The 24901-nt window shown below is 56.1% G+C and overlaps 2 protein-coding genes across 3 annotated transcripts; both read left to right on the top strand.

The window, feature by feature from the left end:
• The first annotated feature begins 113 nt into the window (after positions 1–113).
• On the top strand, positions 114–8483 carry ENO2 (enolase 2). Its single transcript, XM_059184666.1, has 12 exons — positions 114–234; positions 1420–1518; positions 2013–2108; positions 2254–2312; positions 2617–2686; positions 3171–3304; positions 3535–3757; positions 4819–5016; positions 6481–6682; positions 6917–7025; positions 7193–7251; positions 7549–8483. The coding sequence occupies exons 2-12, from the start codon at positions 1434–1436 to the stop codon at positions 7616–7618; spliced, it is 1305 nt and encodes a 434-aa protein (XP_059040649.1). The 5' UTR covers positions 114–234; positions 1420–1433; the 3' UTR covers positions 7619–8483.
• A 4157-nt stretch (positions 8484–12640) lies between these two features.
• On the top strand, positions 12641–24494 carry ATN1 (atrophin 1). 2 transcript variants are annotated; one of them, XM_059184656.1, is made up of 10 exons: positions 12641–12812; positions 17354–17549; positions 17676–17813; positions 17967–18080; positions 18731–20757; positions 20967–21189; positions 21563–22259; positions 23129–23272; positions 23608–23788; positions 23936–24494. In XM_059184656.1, exons 2-10 carry the CDS (start codon positions 17523–17525, stop codon positions 23967–23969), a joined length of 3585 nt encoding a protein of 1194 aa, XP_059040639.1. In that variant the 5' UTR covers positions 12641–12812; positions 17354–17522; the 3' UTR covers positions 23970–24494. The 2 variants fall into 2 exon arrangements, with proteins under 2 accessions (XP_059040639.1, XP_059040638.1); XM_059184655.1 differs by having other exon boundaries at positions 12643–12812; positions 18728–20757.
• The last annotated feature ends 407 nt before the right edge of the window (positions 24495–24901 follow it).

Consider the following 24901-nt stretch of genomic DNA (forward strand, 5'->3'; position numbering starts at 1 on the left):
CCCCACCCGCACTCCTACGTGCTTCTCCGCCGGAGGCTCTGACTCATCGGGGGCTCCGGGTCACATGCGCCCGCCCGGCCCTATCGGCGCCTCCCCCTGCCCGCCCCCAGCCCGCCGCCCGGGAGCCGCAGCCGCCGCCGCCGCCGCCACCACTCACGCTCTCTCTGCGTCGCTGCCGCCGCCGCCCCTGCCACCGCCACCGCCACCGCCACAGGCTGAGTCTGCAGCCCCGAGGTGAAGCCCCGGCTGGCCCCTGCGCCCCTCTGGGCCCCCTCCCCTAGCCACCGTGGCCCCCCCACTCCCCCGGCCGCCCTCTCCCCTGGCCTGCGCGCAGCCCTCGCCCCGCGGGGCGCTGCGCACCTGCTCCATCCTCCGCACCTCCCCCGGGCATCCGCCCTCCCCGGCCTTCTGGGACGGCTCCTCTCGGTTTCCGGCTGTTGCCCCCTCCTCATCTGAGCGCCAGGCCTCCCTGCACCTGTTTCTAACTGCGCCTTTCTCTACCCTTGTCTGACCCTCTCCCCACACCTCTTCGCCTAGGGTTCTGTCCATGTTAAGTTCGGGGTCTTCACCGGCCGTGCATTTTTATCCTAGCACATCCCCTGGCTTTGCATCTGGGGAAACGTCTTCTCCGATTCCTCGGCATCCCTAGACTTCAAGACTCCCTTCTTTCCCACCCACCCCCCCTTGCCTCTCTCCTTTTACATTACCTCCCGATGCTGCCCCGGGGAGGGATGGGAAGAGGGGAGAATTTGTCTAGAGGGTGGGAGGTGTTGGGGAGGAGGGTGTTGGGGGCCGGGGAGGATGGGCCCAGCCTCGCCTCTTCCCCCAGATCTCTTCTCCCTCCCCACTCAACTCCCAAGGACTGAGGGCTTCCCCAGAACCCTCTCGCCAGACTTCTCCACTGTACATCTCTTGGGAAGAGAAGGAATGGATGCTTGGGAGAGGGACTAGGGTCTTGGAATGGGGGTTGTGTGTTAAGTTAGGGTGGGATGTGGACTCTGGAGGAGAGGCCCAGCTACCCAGACAGCTCATCCTCTTCTTGGATCTAAGGAGAAATGCAAGCCTGGCAGCCATTACACTCTGAGATCTGGGGGAACCCCACCAGTGGGCTGCTGGAGCTACTGAGGGGGCAAGGGAACCTCTCCCAGGGCCCCTCCCTCCTCACTGCAGTGTCCTCCCTTCTCACCGTTTGATCCTCCCCCTCCCCCCACTGCAGTGACCTCCCCTTCCTCACTGCATTGACCTTCTCTCCCCATGGGGTGGGGGGGATCCCTTCTAAAGGCAGGACTGCAGCCAGCTCCTCCCCACCCCCCATCCACTGCAGTAACCTCTTTCCCATCCCTCCCAGCCTCTGGTCCCTCCCACTGATCAGGCTCCACCTCTCTAAACCTCTTATCTTTCTCCCTTTCCTTCCACCAGAGATCTCAGCCATCATGTCGATAGAGAAGATCTGGGCCCGGGAGATCCTGGACTCCCGTGGGAACCCCACGGTGGAGGTGGATCTCCACACTGCCAAAGGTAGTGAGCTTGGCCTTGGGTCTTCCCACAGCCTTCAGTCAGGGTTTCCCCTGGCCCTGGAGGGGATGACGCCTTGATTCCCAGTGGGGATGGGATGCTGAGCCTGGCTTACGAGCCTGGATTGTGGGGGTTGCATCCTCTCTGTCCAGGGGAGCCAGGATAGGCCAATCTGTGTATCCTGTTTCAGTGTATGAGGTATACCGTTCCTCTGCACGTCTGTGCATGTACCGGGCATGTGGGCATGTGTGTGCTGACAGCATAGCTACATGTCTGTGGGGTCCTCCTTGTGCATGTGGGACCTCAGCTGCACAGATGAGGAAGCCACTGACTCTGTGTGTTGTGTGTGTGTGTGTGTGTGCATGCGTGTGTGCATTAGAGAGCAGTGTGGGGATGGGACTGGATGTGGCAGGCAGTTTGGAGCTGGAAGGCTGAAGGAATCCCTAGGCCCCTGAGTATCCTTCTGTGCCCCTCCTTATTTCATGTTCCTCTCCCAGGTCTTTTCCGGGCTGCGGTGCCCAGTGGCGCCTCCACTGGGATCTATGAGGCCCTGGAGCTGAGGGATGGGGACAAACAGCGTTACTTAGGCAAAGGTGAGGCCCTTTCTCTTTTCCAGGCTCTCCCAGGCCTCAGCTTTATACTCTTAACCTTACACCAGTTTCCAACCCCCTTTTTGCATGCCCCCCACTTCTGGTCCCTTCCACCCTGACGCAGTTGGGCCTCCCTGCCTCTCCCCAGGTGTCCTGAAGGCAGTGGACCACATCAACACCACCATCGCTCCTGCCCTCATCAGCTCAGTGAGGCCCACTCTTTGCTGGGGGCCAGGGAAGGGGGAGGTGGGCTGGGGCACTGGTGGGCAGGACCACGGTCCCGAAGGAATCTTGGATTAGGGGAGAAGGGATCCAGGGGAGAAAGGTCCACCTCTTGGGAATCATGGTTACCAAGGAAGGGTGGGAAGACTCCTTTACTGCTCCTTGCCCCTGTGGGGTTCAGGTTCTCTAATCCAGACAGACTGCTCTCCCAGGAACCCTGGCCAGAGGGGAACCTGCCTTAGGGCCCAGCCTCCACGCTGGCCTGGGGTGATGGCGGTTCTGCCCACAGGGTCTCTCTGTGGTGGAGCAGGAGAAGCTGGACAACCTCATGTTGGAGCTAGACGGGACTGAGAACAAATGTAAGCTGGGCTGGGCGAAAGTGGGGAGGCGGGAGGGGGAGGACGTGTGGAGCACATAGTGTGGAGCACTATGGGGGCTTCCTTAGGAAGGACTGTCAGGAGTTACCCCAGCTTCCATTCTCCTCCCAAAGCCAGAATAAGAGAAGATGAATTTAACTGCAGTGGGAGGGAGTGACATTAGACAGAAGGAAGAACTTCCTTGCAGCATGAAGAGGGCGAGCTGGCAGGAGATAGCCTGTGGTCTCGGGATGCTTAGAAATAGGTGGAGCTCTCTGCCCTTTCCCATCACGTCGTGTGTGTGTGTGTGTGTGTGTGTGTGTGTGTGTGTCCCCGCTACTTTCAGGGGAGCACTGATGAGGTATTGCAGGAATGGAGAGGGAGGAGGGGGTCTCCTTTACTGGCTACTTTTGGGAGTACAGGTGGAGGCTGGGGCTTGAAAAGATAGGGCCATTTTTGTTCAGTGCCTTCCTCTATAATCTCCCAGCCAAGTTTGGGGCCAATGCCATCCTGGGTGTGTCCCTGGCCGTGTGTAAGGCAGGGGCAGCCGAGCGGGAATTGCCCCTGTATCGCCACATTGCTCAGTTGGCTGGAAACTCGGACCTCATCCTTCCTGTGCCGGTGAGCCGTGCCTGCCCTGCCTGGGCCTCTCCCGGGGGTGGGCGTTGGGCGGGGGGCATGAGACCTTGTGAGGAATGATGGGGGAGAGTGGATTGAGGCAGCTAAAGAGAAAGGATGGGGGCAGGAGACTTTGAGTCTGGGAAGTGGGGGCAGACACTCTCGGGTTAATACTCTTGGGGATGGAGGAGGGAAGTGCTCTGTGAGTTTTCTGTCCTGTGCCCCCACCCCAGGCCTTCAACGTGATCAATGGTGGCTCTCATGCGGGGAATAAGCTGGCCATGCAGGAATTTATGATCCTCCCAGTGGGCGCTGAGAGCTTTCGGGATGCCATGCGACTCGGGGCAGAGGTCTACCACACACTCAAGGGCGTCATCAAGGACAAGTATGGCAAGGATGCCACCAATGTGGGAGATGAAGGCGGCTTTGCCCCCAACATCCTGGAGAACAGTGAAGGTGAGGCCAGGAGCCCCACTCCCTGCTTGAAGTTTCACTCTCTCCTAGGACATCAGGAAGGGCCACACACTTCACCAGGTCCTGAGGAGTATGGTGGCCTTTGAGCTAGCTCCAAGAGGTACCAGTACTGGAACTGGGTCCCAGAAGAACTGCCACATTCACATGCAGGCCTAAGAGGACAGTCTTTACCGGCCCAGCTAGATTTGTTATCTATCTATCTATCTATATAGTTTAAGATTTTATATACTTGAGAGAGAGAGTGTGTGCGCGCATGAGTGGTGGGAGGGGCAGAGGGAGAGGGAGAAGCAGACTCCCCACGAGCAGGAAGCTTGATGCGGGGCTCTATCCCAGGACCCCAGGATCATGAGTTGAAGACAGACGCTTAACTGACTGAGCCATGTAGGCACCCCTTGTTAGCAACTCTAAGTTCTTACTGGAGGCCCTGGAAATGCTGGGAAGTGGTCTAGGTGCCTTGTAGGATCCATCCTGGACTTGAACTTCATAGGACTCTCAGTTTGATGAGATAATATCATACTCTATGGATTCTATTCTAAGTCTGACCCATTTCCACCCCAACCTCTCAGTGAGCCTCGAAGATCCCTAATTTTTCTCTGCCTTGGCAAGAGCTGTATGGTGAATAAAAACAACAGGAAGTGGTCGAGAGTTCAGGTTCTGGGGCCAAATTGCCTCTATTTGAACCTTGACTTGAAGAGTTACTGGCTGGTGATCTTTCTTACTTAACTTCTCTGTGCTTGTCTTTCTTATCTATAAAATGGGAATAATAACGGTATCTACCTCTTAGTATCATTGTACTTAGGTGACATAGTTAGCCCTCCATAAATGATAGCTATTTACAAACAACCTGATACGAACAGAATTGCATTCCTCTGCCATCTTAAAAGATGGCCTGCCCTTCCCAGCCCTGGGGAAGACCCCACCAGCAACTGTAGTCAGGTTTCTCCCCAGCAATAGTCCTCCACTGGCGCTCTGAATTTCTTTCTTACTCTCATTCCTCTTTGCCCACCCTTCCTGCCGGTAATCTCACTATATTCCATCCCCAGCCTTGGAGCTGGTGAAGGAAGCCATCGACAAGGCTGGCTACACAGAAAAGATTGTCATTGGCATGGATGTCGCTGCCTCGGAGTTTCATCGTGATGGCAAATACGACTTGGACTTCAAATCTCCTGCTGATCCTTCCCGATACATCACTGGGGACCAGCTGGGGGCCCTCTACCAGGACTTTGTCAGGGACTATCCTGGTAAGAACAAGGGGTGTGGGAGGAAGGGCAGCATGAGGGTCAAGGGACAGGCAGGGATGTGTGGGACAACTCTGGACTGTATGTGGTGCTGGTAGGTGTCAGGCAGAGATCTAAGAAGAGCCTGAAAATCAGGACCAAGGGCGGGGAGGAGCCCGGTCCTGAGACCAAGAGCAGAGACAAGCTTTGTAGGTAGTTTAACTTTGCGGGTACCCATGGTGAATCTGTTTTATCTATTTCTGTCCTAATTAAAGTCATGCGTTCCATAGTTACCAGGATCACGGGGAGGGCTTTGAAAGTAACCAGTGGCGGTGAGAGGTTGACAGGGCCCAGCAGGGAACTTGTATCTGTCAGTTTTTTTGTTTTGTTTTGTTTTTTAAGATTTTGTCTATTTATTTGACAGAGAGAGAGAGAGAGGGAACACAAGCACGGGGAGCAACAGGCAGAGGGAGAGGGAGAAGCAGGCTCCCACTGAGCAGGGAGCCCCATGTGGGGCTCGATCCCAGGACCCTGGGACCATGACCTGAGCTGAAGGCATACGCTTAACCGACCGAGCCATCCAGGCGCCCTGTGTCAGTGTTGTTGTTGTTGTTGTTTTTTAAAGATTTTATTTATTTATTTGACAGAGATCACAAGTAGGCAGAGAGGCAGACAGAGAGAGAGGGAGGAAGCAGGCTCACCGCTGAGCAGAGAGCCCGATGCGGCACTCGATCCCAGGACCCTGGGACCATGACCCGAGCAGAAGGCAGAGGCCCTAACCCACTGAGCCACCCAGGCGCCCCTTTCAGTGTTTTTGACTAAGTTGTGGATGCTGAGTGGACCAGCAGGCGCTGTGAGAGTAGAACAGAAAGGCTGACGAGGAGCCAAATTACCCTCTCCAAGACTTCAAGGGCTATGACCCCCGCATGGAGGAAGCTGGTTTCCATTTCCCTGAGAGAGAGCAAGAGAAAGTAGACATAAATGCAGAATGAAGGATTTCGAATAGCATTGAGGAAAAGCTTCCCAAATGCAAAATGCAAGAGAGTGAGAGTCTTTTTGAAAAAGACTCTGAACCATTGGGTTTTTTGGAAGATTTTCCTTTTTTTTTTTTTCTTTTATTTTCTTTTAAAGATTTTATTTATTTGAGAGGGAGAGAGCATGGGGGTTGGGGGAGCAGAAGGGGTGGGGGAAAGAATCCCAAGCAGACCTCATGCTGAGTGTTTGGAGCCCGATGCAGGGCTGAATCCCACAACCCGGAGATCATGACCTGGGCCGAAACCAAGAGTCAGACACTCAACCGACTGAGCCACCCAGCTGCCCCTGGTAGGTTTTCTGAAAGAATCGAGCTGAGAATCGGGCAGGCTTATCTTGGAGGCAGGGAGGCAAGGATAGGCAGGCTCAGTTAGCCAGGGGAATCTATCCATTTCAGGGAGCCACAGTGGGGAGGTGTTCCTGCCTGATGCAGAGCCCCTCTTGCTCTCTCTCCAGTGGTCTCCATTGAGGACCCCTTTGACCAGGATGATTGGGCTGCCTGGTCGAAGTTCACAGCCAATGTAGGGATCCAGATTGTGGGTGATGACCTGACAGTGACCAACCCAAAGCGTATCGAGCGGGCCGTGGAGGAAAAGGCCTGCAACTGTCTGCTGCTCAAGGTCAACCAGATCGGTTCGGTCACTGAAGCCATCCAAGCGTGAGTGTCCTCTGGCTCTTCCTGACCCAGCAGCCCGTTGCTACAGGAAACCTCCGGCCAAGTGCTCCCAGCCTTGCCCTGGCACAGAGGCTGAAGAGAGTGGGGAACCTGTAGTCACTTTCCACCCCATGCTTTTTGGCCCTCCCAAAGAGCTTTGTGCCAGACCAGTGTTGGGGCTGGGAAGGGAGTACCCTGCACGAGGGGCTGGGGGTCAGTGCTGGTGTGTGGCTGCAGGTGCAAGCTGGCGCAGGAGAATGGCTGGGGGGTCATGGTGAGTCACCGCTCTGGAGAGACCGAGGACACGTTCATCGCCGATCTGGTGGTGGGACTCTGCACAGGCCAGGTGAGTGCAAGGGAGAGCTATGTGCAGTTGGTGGGTTCTGGTCAGGTGGCTGGGTCTCTCTCTTCACGTGTTTTTGGGTGTCAGAGGAATGTCAAAGGAGTGTTAAGTTTTCTTATAGGAGACGGAGGGGGAAGCCACTGAGCTGCTTATCTTTGGGCACATTTCAGATAAAGACTGGAGCCCCGTGCCGTTCGGAGCGTCTGGCTAAGTACAACCAGCTCATGAGGTGAGGATACCGGGGAGCTGGGAGCCCAGGGCCCAGAGGGTTAAAAGCTCTGTTTGCTCACCATCCCACCTCCAGCACCCAGGGCCTGGAAAACAGTAGCTATCCAGAAAATACTTATTTTGGAATGATGGCTTTACTGATCAGTGGCTCCCATAATCATGTGGGAATGCCCATGCTTGGGCCAGGACATCGAAGCAGCTGCTGTGATGGATTTGGAGGATAGGGGGCCCCCCTGGAAAAAGAAGCAGGATCCTCTCTGCTTCCCTGACTCTTTCCTCTCTGGCTCCTCTCTCTCAGAATTGAAGAAGAGCTGGGGGACGAAGCCCGCTTCGCTGGACATAATTTCCGCAATCCCAGTGTGCTGTGATCCCTCTCCTTGCCCGGAGACTAGGAACCCCTTTGCCACTCTCCTGGAACCTCCTTCTTCCTGTTCTGCTCTGTGACATCTCTCCCCGGACCCCCTGCTGACCTGCTGCACTCTTCCTTGGCTTGTCCAGCCCCAGCTGTGTGCTCTTCCCCCTCTGGGTTCCACACTCTCCACTTCTCTGTCCTTTCTATTCTCTCTCCTCAAAAACTGGCCTTGGAACTGAGGATTATAAGGGAGTCCATGGAAGAACAGTCAGGGTCTGGGAAGGGTGCATCTGGGTCGGTTGGTGAGGCGTGTCGAGAGGGGTTGTATGTCACTGTGTGTGTCTCTTCCACCTGTCTTCCATGTTGTGTAGGAGTCAGGAGGCGCGGCCAGCCAAGGTGGAGGGGCATGCTGGCGGCATGATCGTGCCTTGCCCAAGCTCTTAGTGGATTATTTATTCATTTATTTATTGTTCATTTGTCTTAATCAATTCCTCATTTCTCCCTAACTCCAGTATTCAAACCTGGCCTGACAGGAAATGAGTGTGTGTGTGTGTGTGTGTGCGCGCGCGCGCGCAATGTGGCCAGAGATTCGGGGATGGCCTGGGGCTGGGAGGTCTTGCTGGAATGGGAAGGGTAACAGAAAAGGGCCCTGCTCATCAGCTCCTTTGTGTCCACCAGCCCTTAACCGAAGCTGGCTTGGTCCAGAGGTAGGGCTGTGGGCCTGGGGGCTCTTTCCCCTAACTCTCTCCTCAGCCCCGGCTTCCCTGTTCTTCCTCCAGCTGCATCAGAGAAATGTCTCACTCCCCTGTGCCACATTCCACAGTTGCCACCACCTCTGTGGTGTGGAAATGAGCACCACCATTAAAGTCTGAATCACAGTGCTTTGTTGTGTCTGAAGAGTCTTACTCTAGTCCGTTTGAGAGGAGAGAAGATGGAGCACCCGGAAGTTGGTGAACCTGCATAGCAGAGCTGGGGAGGACCCCAAAAGAGGAGGAAACTGAACAAGTATGACTAAGATGATGGCACTGGCTACCCATCCCTGGCCAGGTGGGGACCCTGCTTCCCCTGCCTTGCCAGCAGAAGCCTGGCCCCAGGACCGAGGCAAATGAAGGGTTCTCAAGTCTGGAGTCTGAGCATTCCTAGAAGTGTCAAAGATTTTGTGCGTGTGCGTTTTTAGGAAGAGGGGTTCAGAGTGTTCTCAGATTCCTGTAGGAGACCAAGCCATGGACTAGAGAAGTTCCTATCTAGGCCTCTCCTCACGGGCCATTCCGAGCTGCACCAGCACTGAGTGGGCATCACCTATGAGATGGGGAACTAGGGAGAGAAGAGTGGAAGAGTAGAACCAGAGGACACAGAAGAGGGTCTGAGGAAATGGAGTCTTCTGGTAAACTGGGGAGTCAGAACCACAAGTGCTGGGTTGGCCTGCATAGGGCCCCCACGTGCTGCTGGAGACCCACTATCACTCTTCAGCTCCAAGGGGGCCCTGACTGACTTTGACTGGAGCCCAGCAACCACCCAGGGGGAGAAACCCTCTCCTAGGGCTGGGACACAGAACAGTCCCAGCATGTAGGGGCTACACATGGGGAGTTGTGGCCACTAGAGGGAGGCAAGGTTCCGCTGGACGCCATACTCTGAGCTAGGGGTGGGATGGGAGGAATTTCAAGGTTGTCCCCTCTGTGGGCCTCCTGAAGTGCTTCTGCTCTGAGTTCTGGTCCCGTGCTCTCTGCCACTCTGCCCAGCTCCAGGACTAGAAGAGGATTTGTTCCTGTATGGGCAAGACCCATTTCTCTGTTCTTCTTTCTGTGTCACTGACACCTCAGCCATTTTCAGTTCAAAGAGCTTCTTGCCCCTGTTCCTCTATGCCTCTTAATTTCAGTGTGGACATCTCATCTTTCCATTTTCTCCTGTCTCCTGTCACCCCTTTCCATTTCCCTTGGGGCACACTGTACTTTTCTCTGGGCCTCTCGGTTTTCTCTGGGGTCCATGATAGCCATCTTTCTTCTCCAACTCCTGGACTGACCAGGGCTGTTTTGGACCTCTGCCCTTTACTCCCTCCTTGCTAGGTGGCCTTCTCTGGCAGCCATGCCCACCCCTAGGACCCCCCCCTCCCCCGCTCCCGCCAGGTACCCAGTTGGATTGGGTTACAGCTAGTTGTCTGGGCCTCCCAGGCCCCTCTCCCCACTTTCCCTTTGTGCCGTTGCCTAGATACCAGTGGGTTGTGGGGGGGGGGCTGGGGCCATAAAGGGAGCTGGGATGTGTGTTGGTGGGGCGTGTGTGTGTGTGTGTGTGTGTGTGAGAGAGAGATGTACCCCAAAGCTGAGTGGGGAGTCTGGTCCTCAGGTCAGAGAGGAATTAGAGGTGGTAGACCCTGGCTTCTCTGATGCTTCTTATCTTCCATTCCTACCTCTGCCTAAATTTTTCTTTTAGGTTCAGGTGTGTCATCATCCTAGCCTATCCCTCAGTGGTTAAAAAATAAGAGAGAGCAGTTCAGCCTAGAAGGGAGACCGGGAAGGGCCTGGGCCATGGGCCCAGTGGGAAACTGCACTGGGAAGTGCAGAAAGAGAGGAAATGCAATGGAGAGTGAGGAGGAGGAGTCTTGGAACAAAGTTGTGGGGGTGGGGAGAAGGAGCTGGGGCCATTCTAGGGCACTGAGGAAGGGAGGGCAGGGATCAACCGGGAGAAGGAGATAGGGAGCTGGCCTGGTCTCTGGAGGGCCCTGAGGGATAAAAAAGGTGGGCATGGGGTTGAAAAGTGAGTGGCCAATACAGAGGCTTTGCAGAAGAGTGGTGATTCACTGCTAGGCCACAGAAGCCTTCTGGCTCGGGTTCTCCAGTGCTTTAGAATCTGTTAGAGCTTTTTGGTAGTCCCAGAACCTGGCTGAGCCTGGCCCAAGGAAATATGAGGCAAAACCCACTGAGTTGCTACAAATCCAACCTCCTTCCTTTCCAGAAGCCTGGTGGGAGCCTACCATTCAAGGCCCATCCTTGGCCTCTAGCTGGCTTGCCCCCTCACATGCCCTACTCCCACCCCCAATCTGGAGAATTAGTAAAGGCTCCCAATCCAGGCTCCAGCTCCAGCTCTTCCAGTTTCCCAGCCCGCCTCCCTCCCATTCTCTGGCCTTCCCAATCTCAGCTGCCAAAAATCACCCAGTGTCTTGGTGTCCTTTGTCCTGGGAGATGTTGCTGTTTGGTGTGGGGCCAGGGAGACAGCCCAGAAGAAGACACTGGTGGTGGACTGGTGGGGGTGCTAGCTTCAGGCTGCAAGACTGGAAATGGCTGGCCGGCTGACAGGGGGAGGGTTGAAGGAAGAACCTGTGGTTGGGGGGTGATGGGGATTGTCTCCACAGTAGGAGGGCTGGGATTGGGGGATCACGGTACCTAGGGATTTGTCTCCACCTTGAGCCTAATCCCCACTGGACCCCTTCCCTGTGGCCCAGAGTACAATCTGTGATGACTTGGAACAGGTTTGAGAAGGAAAATGGAGCCACCACCAGATGTAAGGGCCTGAAGATGGTGCCCCGCTCCTATAAATGAACCTCTTCCCTACACGGGGGTGCTTGCCCTCTCCCATTTCTATCACTTCCTTCTACTGCTTTCTTTCCCATCTCCACTCTGGTCTTTCCCATCTCTGACCTCCCTCCATACTGCCACCAAAGGCCTTGTTTATCTTACATTTCCTTCTAATCTTCTTTACCCACTTCCCCCTCTGCCCCCACCCCACTGTATCCAGCTTTGTCTAGCCAACCTAAACCCTCTTCAGTTCTCTTGGAAACCCCCCCATCTCCAGAATCCAGCCATCCTGGTGTCTCCCCACCCCTTTCCCACCCAGCTCTACAGGTCCCTAAGAATATACCTCTGCCCCCACCTCCTTCATCCCTTCTTAAGGTTCCTCACCTTTCCCCTTCTCTCCATGCTGACATCTCTGGACTTTCTCCAGCTTTCCATCATCACCCCCCACCCCTTCTTATGTTCTCTATTCTTTTCCCAACACCAATCACCTCCAAACTACTCTCTTCCAGAAACCCCATCCGCATATATAAATGTCTACATCTTTTCAATTTCTTCCCCTCCCCATGACCTCAAGCTTCCATCCCATTCTCCGGCATCATAGCCCCCACCTCTCCTGCTACGTGTCACCCCAAGCTTTAGTCACCCCTCCTTGTCACATATCTCACTACCCCCCCAAAGCCCCCACGTAGCTCCATTTTCACAATGTACCCCTATTAGACCAATCTCTGCCACACACCCAACAACCTTCCACTTCCTCTCTGCCACAGACCCCCTCGGCCCCAAACTTCTCCAGTCTCCCCCCTTCTCTGCCCTTAAAACCGATAGCCCCTCCCACCTAGCCCTCTCCGGTTCCCCACATTCCGCCTCGGCGAACCCCTCCCCGCGCCCCAGCCCCTCGGCCGGCCTCGGCCAACTCACACAGCGCCTCCCCCTCTCCGGATCCCCCTCTCTCCCCCCTCGCAGCTTGCCTCGCGCTCCCTCCCTCGCGTCTCCCTCCTGGCCCCTCTCTCCTCCGTTCCTCCGCGCTCCCTCCTTCTCCCTCTTCCTCCCTTCTCCCATCCCCCTCTCCCAAGCTCCCTCCCTTCGCCGTCCGCTTTCCTGTGCGAGTCGCCGGACGCGCCGCCCAGCCCGCCCGCAGCCCCGCGTCGGGCCGGGGCCTCGGGCCGGGACCCATTTAGGGGGCACCGCTGGCCTCGAAGAGGGGCTAGGAGGGGGTGAGGCGTGGGGGACGACAGCCCGGGAAGGGGCGGGGGCCGCGGGCGGAGGCCGCCTAGGGGGGCCGGGGATCGCGCGAGTGCGGGCTGCGCGGGGCGGGCGCGGGCGGCAGGCGGGAGGCGGCGGGTCAGAGCCGAGCGGAGGGCCGGCCGGGCCGCGGGGGCGAGCGGCGCGGCGGGGGCGGGCGGCGCGGCCCGGGCATTCCGGGCGGCCGGGGGGAGGTGGCGGGCCTCAGGAGGGGCTGAACGAGAGCGCGGACCGGGATCTGCTCCGAGGGGCAGGCGGGCGATCGGGGCCAGGTGGGGGAAAAGGGGGGGGATGGGGGCCGCCCTCCGGGGGGGCCGGGGCCGTCGTCGCCGCCGTCGCGGCGGCGACTGAAGCCGGGAAGAGGAGAGGGGGGCGGGGGAGCGGCGGCCGCCGCCCCCCGGAGGCGCCAGAGCCCCGAATCTCGCTCGGAGCCAGCCAGCCGTCCCGAGCTACCACCAGGTAAGACCTGCTGCCGTCCCGGCCTCGGGCCCGCCCGGGTTCTGGCCCGCGGCTCCCCACCCCCCACCCCTCCCAGTTCCCCCTCCCGCCGCCGCCGGCGCCTCCATTTGTTATTTTCCCGACCCGGTACCCCCACTGCGGGCTCTGCCCGGGCTGAGGCTGGGGTTGGGGGGGTTCAGGGGGTGGGGCCGGACCCGGAGGAAGGATGGGGGCCCGGGCACCCGGAGGACCGGGAAGGTGGAGGGAGGTGGGAGGGTCTCTCAGGAGGAGGGCTGATGGGGCAAGAGGGTAGCCAGGACCCCGGGACCAAAAGAGAAGCACCGAGGTGGAGGGTTGGCAGAGGAAAAAGGTGGGGGGGATGCCCGCGAGGGGGCTTCGGGCGAAGGCAAAAAAGGAATGGAGATATGGCAGCGAGGTGGGGCATTAGGGCTCCAGGAAAAGGCCCAGAGCCCGGGTTTCAGAACTCGGGGTTGGGGGTGCAAGGTATAGAAGGGAAGTGAGAAATGGGGAAGGGGTGTGGTAGGTGGAAAGAGAGGATTGTAGCTGATGAGGGAGAATGGAACCTGGGGAAAGGGAGGCTCTGAAAGGGCCGAGGAGAGGTCCACCTTCGAGAAGCAGCAGCAGAGGTGTTATTGGGTGGAAGTGGGAAGTGGATGCCTTTGTGATTCGATTTTCTTTCGCCCACTTCAGGCCACCTCTGACCTTGTTTTTCCAATTCCAGCCACAGTTACTTCTTGGAGAGGAGCCCACTGGGGTGGAGTAGTGTGGTCCCCCTAGAACTAATGAGGAGGAAGATGGGACCATTGAAGGAAGAGTTAGGGAGAAAGGGTTTCTGGGAGGGTGGAGAAGGAGGAGAGAATTGAACAATCTTATAGGCACTCCAGGCAAGTTGTGACCACCTCCCTCAAATCCTCCTGGAGCTGTGGTTTCTGTGGAGGGGGTCGTATCTTCATTTCTGTTCGGATCTCAGAGATTGCTCTTTGTGCAGGGGCTTGTTTCCACGGGGCAGGCACTCTCCAGCTCCCTTCCTGGAGGGTGCCATGGAAGGGTAGGAGTTGCTTTGGCAACTGGAGGGGGAGTGGCTGGTAGATGGACTCCTGGGATAGACTCTTGAGGGGCAGGTTCTACCATTTTGTTGCCATAGTAGTGATCCAGTGGGATGTCCTATAGGTGGGGGTTCAGGATTTTGATGGACCTCAGCCTTTCACTCTCTCGTTGGGACTCTTGGTTTGTTCTGGAAGGTGTTTCTGGTGCGGCTGGTGGATGGGAGGTTCCCCAGGGGGTCCACCCACCTTCCATCCAGTAGTCTGTTGGAACAGGCAGACATGTTATTTTCAGGTCATAGGTGTTGCTCCCGGTTCCTTCCCCTAGGCATGGTGAGAGCATGGGAATGCTCCTGTTGAAGTTACACCATCTTTCGGTAGTTCTTTCTGGCCTCTGCCTACCTTATTATTAGGAACTTTTTGTATTTGGTAGTCCTTTTGCTTCTTTGCACTGATAGTCTGACATTTTCTTAAGCTTGAGTCTCCCTGAGTCTCCCTCTCCCTCTTTCCCGGACATCATGATAGTGACCCCTGCCCTCAGCTAACCTTCAACCTATTTCCCTGACTTTGTGGGAGGGACTGGGCTCTCCAACCAGCCCATCCCTTGTGAGGGTGGCCCAGGGGAGAGGGCAGTGGAAATACTCTGGAACAGGAGCCAGGATAACTGGGTCTAGTCCTCACTGTACCTCTGACTGTGGCCTTGGGTCAGTCACTTCTCTTTAAGTCTTGGCTTTGTTGTAAGATGAAGGGGTTATAGATAAGATGATTTCTGAGGCCCCTCTGACAACCTGGCATTCTAAAAAGGCTTAGCTTGGTGCATTGTTCTCTAGGAGTCACTTTGGACTGGTTTGTTAGTCTGGCAGGTCTGGGCCAGCAATCCTGAAATTCACCCTGCAAGCCTTTCCCAGAAAGCCTTGTGTCTCGATTGTGTATTCCCTCTGACGTCCTTCTCATATTTCTTCCTTCTTTTCCTGTTCTTAGAGACTCTTTCCCTTTTTCTCACTTTTGCATCTCCCCAGTCTGGTATTTGTCATTTTTCTTTTGCAGTAAGGCTGTGAAGGGGAATGTGCATAGTGTGTTGCCGGATACACAGTAGGTGTTCTTGAAGTATTTGTTCCACTGACAGGCTACTAGGGCAAGATGGAGTATAGCTCACCTTGATGCTAAAGCATGCTCTAAGTTCAGAAACATCATGTACAGCCCAACCCTAACTGCTCTCCCCTTGCCACTCCTTTCCCCCAGGATTACCTACACTTTTATGACTGCTTTTCTCCTTCAAAGTTACTCACTGATAATTTTATCAGATTTTATCTGTTTAAAACAGTGGCAGTAGGGGGAGGGCATACTTATTGCTGTATTTTTCAGTTCCATTCATGCATTTCTCTGAGCTTTTGGATCTCCTCACTCTAACTGACTTGGTGAATGGATTCTGAGATTGGGGTGAGACATGGGGACTCTCCTCTAGTGGGGCTGGCAAAGACACACCAGTCACAAATAGTCATCTTTGCTGTGCTTTCGTTGAGTTTGTTTTCCCCTTCTCTTCTGTTGGGTTTTGTTCTTTGGATTTTGAGGGGGTTTGACAATGTCTTAAAACCCATCTACATAACAATTCCAAAATGTGGTACTAGTTGTAGTTGAAGAAAGATGGCCGGTTTGCTGGGCAGAGCATGGGTTTTAAGTTCAGCAGACCTGGAGCTGTGTCTCAGCTCTTTGTGACTCTAAGTAAATCATTATTTAAGTTTTCTGTAAAGGTTAGGTTCACTCCTCACGGCCTGTCTCAGTAGAGTTCAGCGGAGATGAGTAATAAATAATTACTCTGTATTCCTTGGGAGAAACATGCTATCGACTGTGAAAATGCCATTTACCTAGCCAGGCCTCTGCCTCAGTAATAAGTGGCTAAGTTTACCCTGTTCCTATCAAAGCCAGCAGCATTTTATTCGAAAGACCTACTGAAGTGAGTGGGCTTACAGGTCAATGGCAAGGACAGAACAGAGCACCCATATATATGTGACACCAGTGGGAGAAAACGGTGGGAAGAGACTGTTTTTGCTCTCAAAAGACTTCATGGTCAATAATATGGAAGAGATGTGACACTTAGCTAGAAAAACAAACAAGTGTGAGTGAAAATAGCTGGCTGTAGATAAAGGTACAGATACAGACAGGTGGTATGTCCCTGTCAAAGCCAAGTGGGGGTACAGACTCAGAAACTGGTAACTTTGTATTATTGTATTATGTGCTCACTGATCCTCACTGCTTGGGTTGGTAAAGTGAAAGTCCTGACTTTCTAGCCTAAGGGAACCCAAGCACTAGACAGGGGGCCTCAGGGGGGCTCCCAGAAATGAAGTTCTGCACTTTGGGAATACCCAGGTTTGGGCTTGGGATTGGTAGGACTGTGTGCCTTTGTGTTAGAGAACAGGACATTCTTCTCCCACCTACTCTGATGTGAAAAGATTCTTTTCATATCTCTGGGACTGATCTGAGCCTTCTGAGAATTCTCCCCCCTCCCCGCCTCCCCAGCTTCTGATGAGACTATAGCAAAGTCTAGAAGAAACAGCATGGGCTTTGAAGTCAGGGAGACGTGGGTTTGATTCTGGTGCTGTCACAGGCTTCTGTATATTCATCACACAAAGTTGGGCAAATCACAATCTCAATCTTTGAGCCTCAGTTTCCCCACCTGTATAATGGAAACAAGAATACTGGAGGGTTGGTTATAAGTATTCAGTGAAATTGTAAGGGCTTGACATAAGACAGCACTCAGTAAATGACTTACTATCACAAATACCTTTTTTTTTTTTTTTTTAAAGATTTTATTTGACTGGGGTGCCTGGGTGGCTCAGTCATTAAGCATCTGCCTTCTGCTCAGGTCATGATCTCCGGGTCCTGGGATCAAGCCCTGCGTCCAGCTCCCTGCTCAGTGGGACGCCTCTTCCCTTTCCCACTCCCGTTGCTTGTGTTCCCTCTCTCACTGTCTCTGTCAAACAAAATCTTTAAAAAAATTTTTTTTTTTTTTGAGAGAGAGAGCACAAGCAGGGGGAGTGGCAGGCAGAGGGAGAAGGAGAACCAGGCTCCCTGCAGAGTAGGGGGAGCCTGATGTGGGACCTAATCCCGGGACTCTGGGATCATGACCTGAGCCAAAGGCAGATGCTTAACCAACTGAGCCACCCAGGTGCCCTGAGCTACATATCTTTATGCTTCCTGGTAAGGTTCTGTGGAACTCATGGACACACAGGTATTTCCTAGGTATCATGAAGGGTAAATAATGTGACCTCACAGGTCCATCTGAATTTTCTACTTTCTCCAGAGATGAAAGAGATGATGTTGCAAGCAAAGTCTGCTTCACTTGTAGATAGCCTGGGTGGCCCGCGGGGCAGGCCAGCAATGTCTTGGAAGCTTGTGCCTCCTGGCCCAAAGGCCCAGGGCTGGGCTGCGATAAGCTCAGTGATATCCCCTTCAGACACTGTTCCCCAGATTGGAGACTCTGGTGGTCTCTTCTAACAGGCTTCACTGAAAACAGATCCTGCAAGTTCCAGGTGCCTGCACTGGACACTTGGGAGATCCTGCTGCCTGCTTCCCAGACCACAGCTGTGGGGAACTTGGAGGGGAAGCAGAGAAGTTTCTGTATTCAGCTGCCCAGGCAGAGGAGAATGGGGTCTCCACAGCCTGAAGAATGAAGACACGTCAGAATAAAGACTCAGTGAGTAATAGCTGAAATTAGAGACCTGAATGATGAAGGTTGGAGGAACTAGGGGTGAGGGCCTGGAGAAGTAGAACAGAAATAAGACACACCATGAAGTTAGGTGCTTCCTTCCTTCTCCCTCAGATGTCAATGAGGAGTGGACGGAAGAAAGAGGCCCCTGGGCCCCGGGAAGAACTGAGATCGAGGGGCCGGGCCTCCCCTGGAGGGGTCAGCACGTCCAGCAGTGATGGCAAAGCCGAGAAGTCTAGGCAGACAGCCAAGGTATTCTGTCCTTGGGTCCTCCCACAGGATGCCCAGGCACTGGAGCTGAGGGTGTATGTGTGTGTGTTGTGGGGGAACTTCCTGTCTGGCAGAGGGTGATGGTGGAGGCTTTGGGAGGTAGAAGACAGGGATTTTCTCTTTTTTCTCTAACAGAAGGCCCGCGTCGAGGAAGCCTCCACCCCAAAGGTCAGCAAGCAGGGCCGGAGTGAGGAGATCTCAGAGAGTGAAAGTGAGGAGACCAATGCACCAAAAAAGACCAAAACTGAGGTGGGAGACCCTAGCAGCCATCCTGATGCATTTTCTGACCACTGTTAACTGAAAACTTCCTTTCACTCACGATTCCTACTGTAATCTCACCTGGAATATGAGAGGCCTGGTGCTTATTAAAGGAGTCCTGTCTGTAACATGTCAGACAGGGATGTAGCTAGGCCACTAGATGACCAGGCAGGGCCAGAGGGGACTGGGAGTGTGGGGGATTCTAGGCTTTTTTCCCAGGTCCTGGTTTTCATGAAGGGGCTGGGGAGGAGATTAAAGGTGAGAGGTCTCAAAAGGAAAATGCAGGAGTGGTCTTTTTAAAAACCAGAGGTTTCTAGCATGTGTAGTTAATGGGGTGAAAGATGAGAAGAGGGTGGATATAAGCTGGTGGAAGACCGGGATTTGGGTTTAGCTGTGGATGGGGAGAAGGTGCTTGAGATGGACACTTGAGGAAAGAATGGAGTTTCCCAGGGAGGGAAACAACACTGGCTGAGAATGTGGGGAGAGGGAGGGAATCCCCACATGGTAGGTGGGTTGAGCAAGAGTATTCATCACATGGTACAGTGGTATGTTGGGAGAAATGATTTTGTGCAAGGGAGGCCCCAAATGTAGGGGGAGCAAGGAAAAAGAAAAAAAAACTGGTCCTCCTTCTTCTGCAGCAGGAGCTCCCTCGGCCACAGTCTCCCTCTGATCTGGATAGTTTAGATGGGCGGAGCCTCAATGATGATGGCAGCAGTGACCCTAGGGATATTGACCAAGATAACCGAAGCACGTCTCCCAGCATCTACAGCCCTGGAAGTGTGGAGAATGACTCCGACTCGTCTTCTGGCCTGTCCCAGGGCCCAGCCCGCCCCTACCACCCACCTCCACTCTTTCCTCCCTCCCCTTCACCGCAAGACAACAACCCCCGACAGCCAGAGCCTGGCTTTGAGCCCCATCCTTCTGTGACACCCACTGGATATCATGCTCCCATGGAGCCCCCCACATCTCGAATGTTCCAAGCTCCTCCTGGGGCCCCTCCCCCTCATCCACAGCTCTACCCTGGGGGCACTGGTGGAGGAGTTTTGTCTGGACCCCCAGTGGGTTCCAAGGGGGGAGGGGCTGCCTCTTCAGTGGGGGCTCCTACTGGGGGTAAACAGCACCCCCCACCAACCACCCCCATTTCAATATCAAGCTCTGGGGCTGGTGGTGCTCCCCCAACAAAGCCACCTAACACTCCAGTGGGTAGTGGAAACCTGCCCTCTGCTCCACCACCAGCCACCTTCCCCCATGTGACACCAAACCTGCCTCCCCCACCTGCCCTGAGACCCCTTAACAATGCCTCAGCCTCTCCTCCTGGCCTGGGGGCCCAGCCACTACCTGGGCATCTGCCGTCTCCCCATGCCATGGGGCAGGGTATGGGTGGACTTCCTCCCGGCCCAGAGAAGGGCCCCACTCTTGCTCCCTCACCCCATCCTCTGCCACCTGCTTCCTCCTCTTCTGCCCCAGCCCCCCCAATGAGGTATCCATATTCATCCTCTGGTAGTAGCTCTGCAGCGGCCTCTTCTTCCAGTTCTTCGTCCTCTTCCTCTGCCTCCCAGTACCCAGCTTCCCAGGCACTGCCCAGTTATCCCCACTCCTTCCCTCCCCCGACAAGCCTGACTGTCTCCAATCAGCCACCCAAGTATACTCAGCCTTCCCTTCCATCCCAGGCTGTGTGGAGCCAGGGTCCCCCCCCACCTCCTCCCTATGGCCGTCTCTTAGCCAACAGCAATGCCCACCCAGGTCCCTTCCCTCCTTCAACTGGAGGCCAATCCACAGGCCACCCACCAGCCCCAACACATCACCATCACCACCAGCAACAGCAGCAGCAACAGCAGCAGCAGCAACAGCAGCAACAGCAACAGCAGCAGCAGCATCATGGGAGTTCTGGGCCCCCTCCACCTGGAGCATATCCCCACCCCCTGGAGAGCAGCAGCTCCCACCATGCCCATCCTTACGCCATGTCTCCCTCCCTGGGGTCTCTGAGGCCCTATCCAACAGGGCCCGCACACCTGCCCCCACCTCACGGCCAGGTGTCCTACAGCCAAGCAGGCCCCAACGGCCCCCCTGCCTCTTCCTCCTCTTCCAACTCCTCCTCCTCTTCTTCCTCTCAAGGATCCTACCCATGTTCACACCCCTCCCCTTCCCAGGGCCCCCAAGGAGCCCCCTACCCCTTCCCGCCGGTGCCTCCGGTCACCACTTCCTCGGCTACGCTTTCAACGGTCATTGCCACAGTGGCTTCCTCGCCAGCAGGCTACAAAACAGCTTCCCCACCTGGGCCCCCGCCCTATGGAAAGAGAGCCCCGTCCCCAGGGGCCTACAAGACGGCCACCCCACCGGGATACAAGCCAGGGTCGCCTCCCTCCTTCCGAACAGGGACCCCACCCGGCTACCGAGGCGCCTCGCCGCCCGCGGGCCCAGGGACCTTCAAGCCAGGCTCGCCCACTGTGGGGCCAGGGCCCCTGCCACCTGCCGGGCCCTCAGGCCTGTCATCCCTGCCTACACCACCTGCAGCCCCTGCCTCTGGGCCGCCCCTGAACGCCACGCAGATCAAGCAGGAGCCCGCTGAAGAGTATGAGACCCCCGAGAGCCCAGTGCCCCCGGCCCGTAGCCCCTCGCCCCCTCCCAAGGTGGTAGACGTGCCCAGCCATGCCAGCCAGTCAGCCAGGTGAGCCTCCGGGCCGGGGTGCGGTTGGGCCTGGAATTGGGAACGACAGAGCGAGGCAACGGAAAGAGCGGTGCGGGGGAACCCCACTCGTTTTCGTGGTGCTTTCTGAAGTACTCCAGAACTTGGCCTCGCCCTCACGATCTGCGTGGGCGGGCTTGGGGGCAGGGTCACCGCCGGGGCTAAGCGCGCGCCGTCCTCGCGCCTGGCAGGTTCAACAAACACCTGGATCGCGGCTTTAACTCGTGCGCGCGCAGCGACCTGTACTTCGTGCCGCTGGAGGGCTCCAAGCTGGCCAAGAAGCGGGCCGACCTGGTGGAGAAGGTGCGGCGCGAGGCCGAGCAGCGCGCGCGCGAAGAGAAGGAGCGCGAGCGCGAGCGGGAACGCGAGAAGGAGCGGGAACGCGAGAAGGAGCGTGAGCTGGAACGCAGCGTGGTGAGTGCGTCACTACATGCGCCATCCGCCTTTCTGGCCCTTTGCGCCGCGCAGGGTGGGTTGGGGGGGGTCTTTGCGTCCCCTTTCGGAACGGAGGAGGCACGGCAGCCCGAGAAATCGAGACGGAAGGATTCAAGCGGGAGGAATCCTCGCATTCCTGGGTCTGGGGGAGGACAAATTGAGATCAGAGTATCTGCAGATGGTAGGAGGAGCCAAAATCCAGGAGAAAGGGTTAGGGAAATTCCCGCTTAACTGAGTTCTAGTAAGGTGAAGCATTTTGATTTTCAGCTGGCGAGACAAATGAGTAGCTCAGGACCAGCTGCCTTTTTCCAGACCTGCCGTTTTGACACTGTTTTTCCCCTGTATTCCACAGAAGTTGGCTCAGGAGGGCCGGGCGCCAGTGGAGTGCCCATCTCTTGGCCCTGTGCCCCATCGCCCTCCGTTTGAGCCGGGCAGCGCTGTAGCTACAGTGCCCCCCTACCTGGGTCCTGACACTCCAGCCCTGCGCACTCTCAGTGAATACGCGCGACCCCACGTCATGTCTCCTGGCAATCGCAACCATCCCTTCTACGTGCCCCTAGGGGCAGTGGACCCGGGGCTCCTGGGTTACAATGTCCCGGCCTTGTACAGCAGCGACCCAGCAGCCCGGGAGAGGGAGCGGGAAGCCCGTGAACGAGACCTCCGTGACCGCCTCAAGCCTGGCTTTGAGGTGAAGCCCAGTGAGCTGGAACCCCTACATGGGGTCCCAGGGCCAGGCCTTGATCCCTTCCCCCGACATGGGGGCCTGGCTCTGCAGCCTGGCCCACCTGGCCTGCACCCTTTTCCTTTTCATCCGAGTCTGGGGCCCCTGGAGAGAGAACGTCTAGCCCTGGCAGCTGGGCCAGCCCTGCGGCCTGACATGTCCTATGCGGAGCGTCTGGCAGCTGAGAGGCAGCATGCAGAAAGAGTGGCAGCCCTGGGCAATGACCCGCTGGCCCGGCTGCAGATGCTTAATGTGACCCCCCATCACCACCAGCACTCCCACATCCACTCCCACCTGCATCTCCACCAGCAGGATGCCATCCATGCAGGTGAGGCTCCTACTACTTTCTCTTGGTTCCTGGCAAGTGATTGGGCTTTTATGTTCCTCAGGCCAAGACTTCCCTCCTCTAAAGTCTGGCATGAGCCTCTTTCTGGAGATTGCTCCCCTGATCTTTGGCACCCTGTCACCCCCCATCTTCTCATGCCCCAGCCTTGCCACAGGGACTGTAATAATGCACAACCTACCCCACTTCAGAGTCTAGCATTCCACGCATGGTAGAGGAAACCTTGGAGGGAATGCTACCTTTCTGCCCTCAGACCACACCTCCCAACCCCCTTCACATACCTGTTTCCTTGCTCCTTTGGATTAAACTCTGTTACCATTTCTTGTGATCTTTCCTCCTTCCAAGTGGAGGTGTTTTCCCCATCTCTAGATCTACAGCCTTCCAGAAAGAGCCCTTATAGCTTTGGCTGGGGGTATCTTGGGTACTAATTTACTGTCCTTTTGCCATATTATTGTCCAGAACATTGCCAGATCTAACCTTACAGTCCTGGTCATTCTGGGCTCCCTTGTGCTTTCTCTCTTAACCTTCTGTATCTCTTCCTGTCTTACTTCCTAAACTTTCTAGTTCCCTCTATCTCCTTTAAGCCATCCACATCTCTTTCCTTTTCCTCAGACCCCTCTGACAAACTGTAATCTCCTGTTATTTGGCCTCTGTGTGTCCCTGTGTTCCTTACTCCAGTAAGGTCTTGTCCTGGCCACCCACCAGTCCCCTAGTTCTTCCTTTGCTCTTCCTTGTTCCTCACTGGGTCTTTCTGTGTTTGATTGTCCATCTCTTCCCGGCTTGGATCCATTTACCCACATGCGTGGTTTTCTCCAAACTTGCCTTTTGGTGATACCTTTCTCTTTACCTTCTAGCCTCTGCCTCGGTGCACCCTCTCATTGACCCCCTGGCCTCAGGGTCTCACCTTACCCGGATCCCCTACCCAGCTGGGACCCTCCCTAACCCCCTTCTTCCTCACCCTCTGCACGAGAACGAAGTTCTTCGTCACCAGCTCTTTGGTAAGGATGAAGGTGGGGATGGGGAGGATCTGATGAGATAAGGGCAGGAAGGAGGAGATTGGGTGGTGGGATGGGCCTCTTTGGGATTGGGGAGGGGATGCAGAGGTACCCAGAGGAGCTGGGAATAGAAGGAGGGCTGAGGCCCTGCCCAAGAGAGGTGCGGGTTGGAGTGCCAGGCGGAGGTTTGAATCCTCTCAATTGCTGGCAACTTGCAGGACTGGCTTTTCCCTATAAGTGTTTTAGTCTCCGTCGCCTCTGTAGCTAGCTGTCTCCCAGTCCAGAGTAAGTGCTCAGCATTCCCTCGGTCCTGTGTCTCCTGCCCTTCCTGCCCACAGCTGCTCCTTACCGGGACCTGCCAGCCTCCCTCTCTGCCCCAATGTCTGCAGCTCACCAGCTGCAGGCCATGCACGCGCAGTCGGCTGAGCTGCAGCGCCTGGCCCTGGAGCAGCAGCAGTGGCTGCACGCCCACCACCCGCTGCACAGTGTGCCGCTACCTGCCCAGGAGGACTACTACAGGTGCGTTGGCTTCCTGGGGTGCGGAGGGTCGGGCTGCGGGTTCCTAGGGGGGGGGAGCCCCTGCCCCACCTTCCAACTCTGTGACAGGGGGCCTGGGCAGGGTTGACCTCAATCTCATGGCTCTGCTCTTCATCCCCTCTCCACCAGTCACCTGAAGAAGGAAAGCGACAAGCCACTGTAGGACCTGCCATCAAGAGAGCACCCATGGCGCCTGCATCTGGACCTCCAAGGCCTCCCTCCCAGCCCGCCCCCCAGAGCAGAGGAGGGAGGAGTGTTGCTCCTTTGCAGGGTTTCAGCAGCTGGGCAGAGGGAGGGAGGAAGGGACAGAAGAAGGCCAAGGCTCCTGTGGTAGGCAGAGGTGGGGAGGTGGCGTCGGGGTGGGGGCAGAAAGCGCACAGTATCTTGGACCAGGTCCCTTTTTCCTGTCCCCCTGCTTTCTTCCTCCCCCGTGCCCAGCCCTCGGTGGCCACCGCCCCTCCCCCGCCCCGTTGGTGTGATGATTTCATCTGTTAGATGTGGCTCTTTTGCGTAGCATCGTGTGCTGCCCCTGCCCGTCCCCAGTCTCTGTGCGCGCGCCCCTTCTGCGATGTATGCCCCTTGCCCCTCCCCCACATTAATAATTTATATATATAAATATCTATATGTCGCTCTTTAAAAAACATCCCAACCAAAACCAAACAAAAACATCCTCACGACTCCCCAGGAAGATGGCTGTGACTGGTTCTTTGCGGGCTCTGGGGGCGGAGTTGGGGGTGAGGTGGGGGTGAGCAGTGCCTGGAGAGAAAGCTGTGGAACAGGACTCCGTGGGTGTAGAGACGTGGAATCGCAGAGGAGCTCTCGGCAGGACGCAGGTGCTCCGCTGGAGCGGTACTGCGGAGCTATTCTCTCCCTGCCTCGCAATGCAGGGAAGTCCAGACGCTGGATGCCCGGGTGGGGTGCGGGAAAACAGGCACGCCTCTGATAGAGTCAGACCTAGGAAGCCGCTCAGACTTTGGAGGCCTTTCTGCTGCTGACCCCACAGCTAGGAGCCACCAGAGTCCAGAATTCTTTTTTTCGAATAGATTGAGAAAGGGTCATGAATTGGAGGTGCAGGGCCGTATTTTCATTGGGTTA

Source organism: Mustela lutreola, chromosome 8 (genome assembly GCF_030435805.1).
Source record: "Mustela lutreola isolate mMusLut2 chromosome 8, mMusLut2.pri, whole genome shotgun sequence".
In the NCBI taxonomy this organism is placed as follows: domain Eukaryota; kingdom Metazoa; phylum Chordata; class Mammalia; order Carnivora; family Mustelidae; genus Mustela; species Mustela lutreola.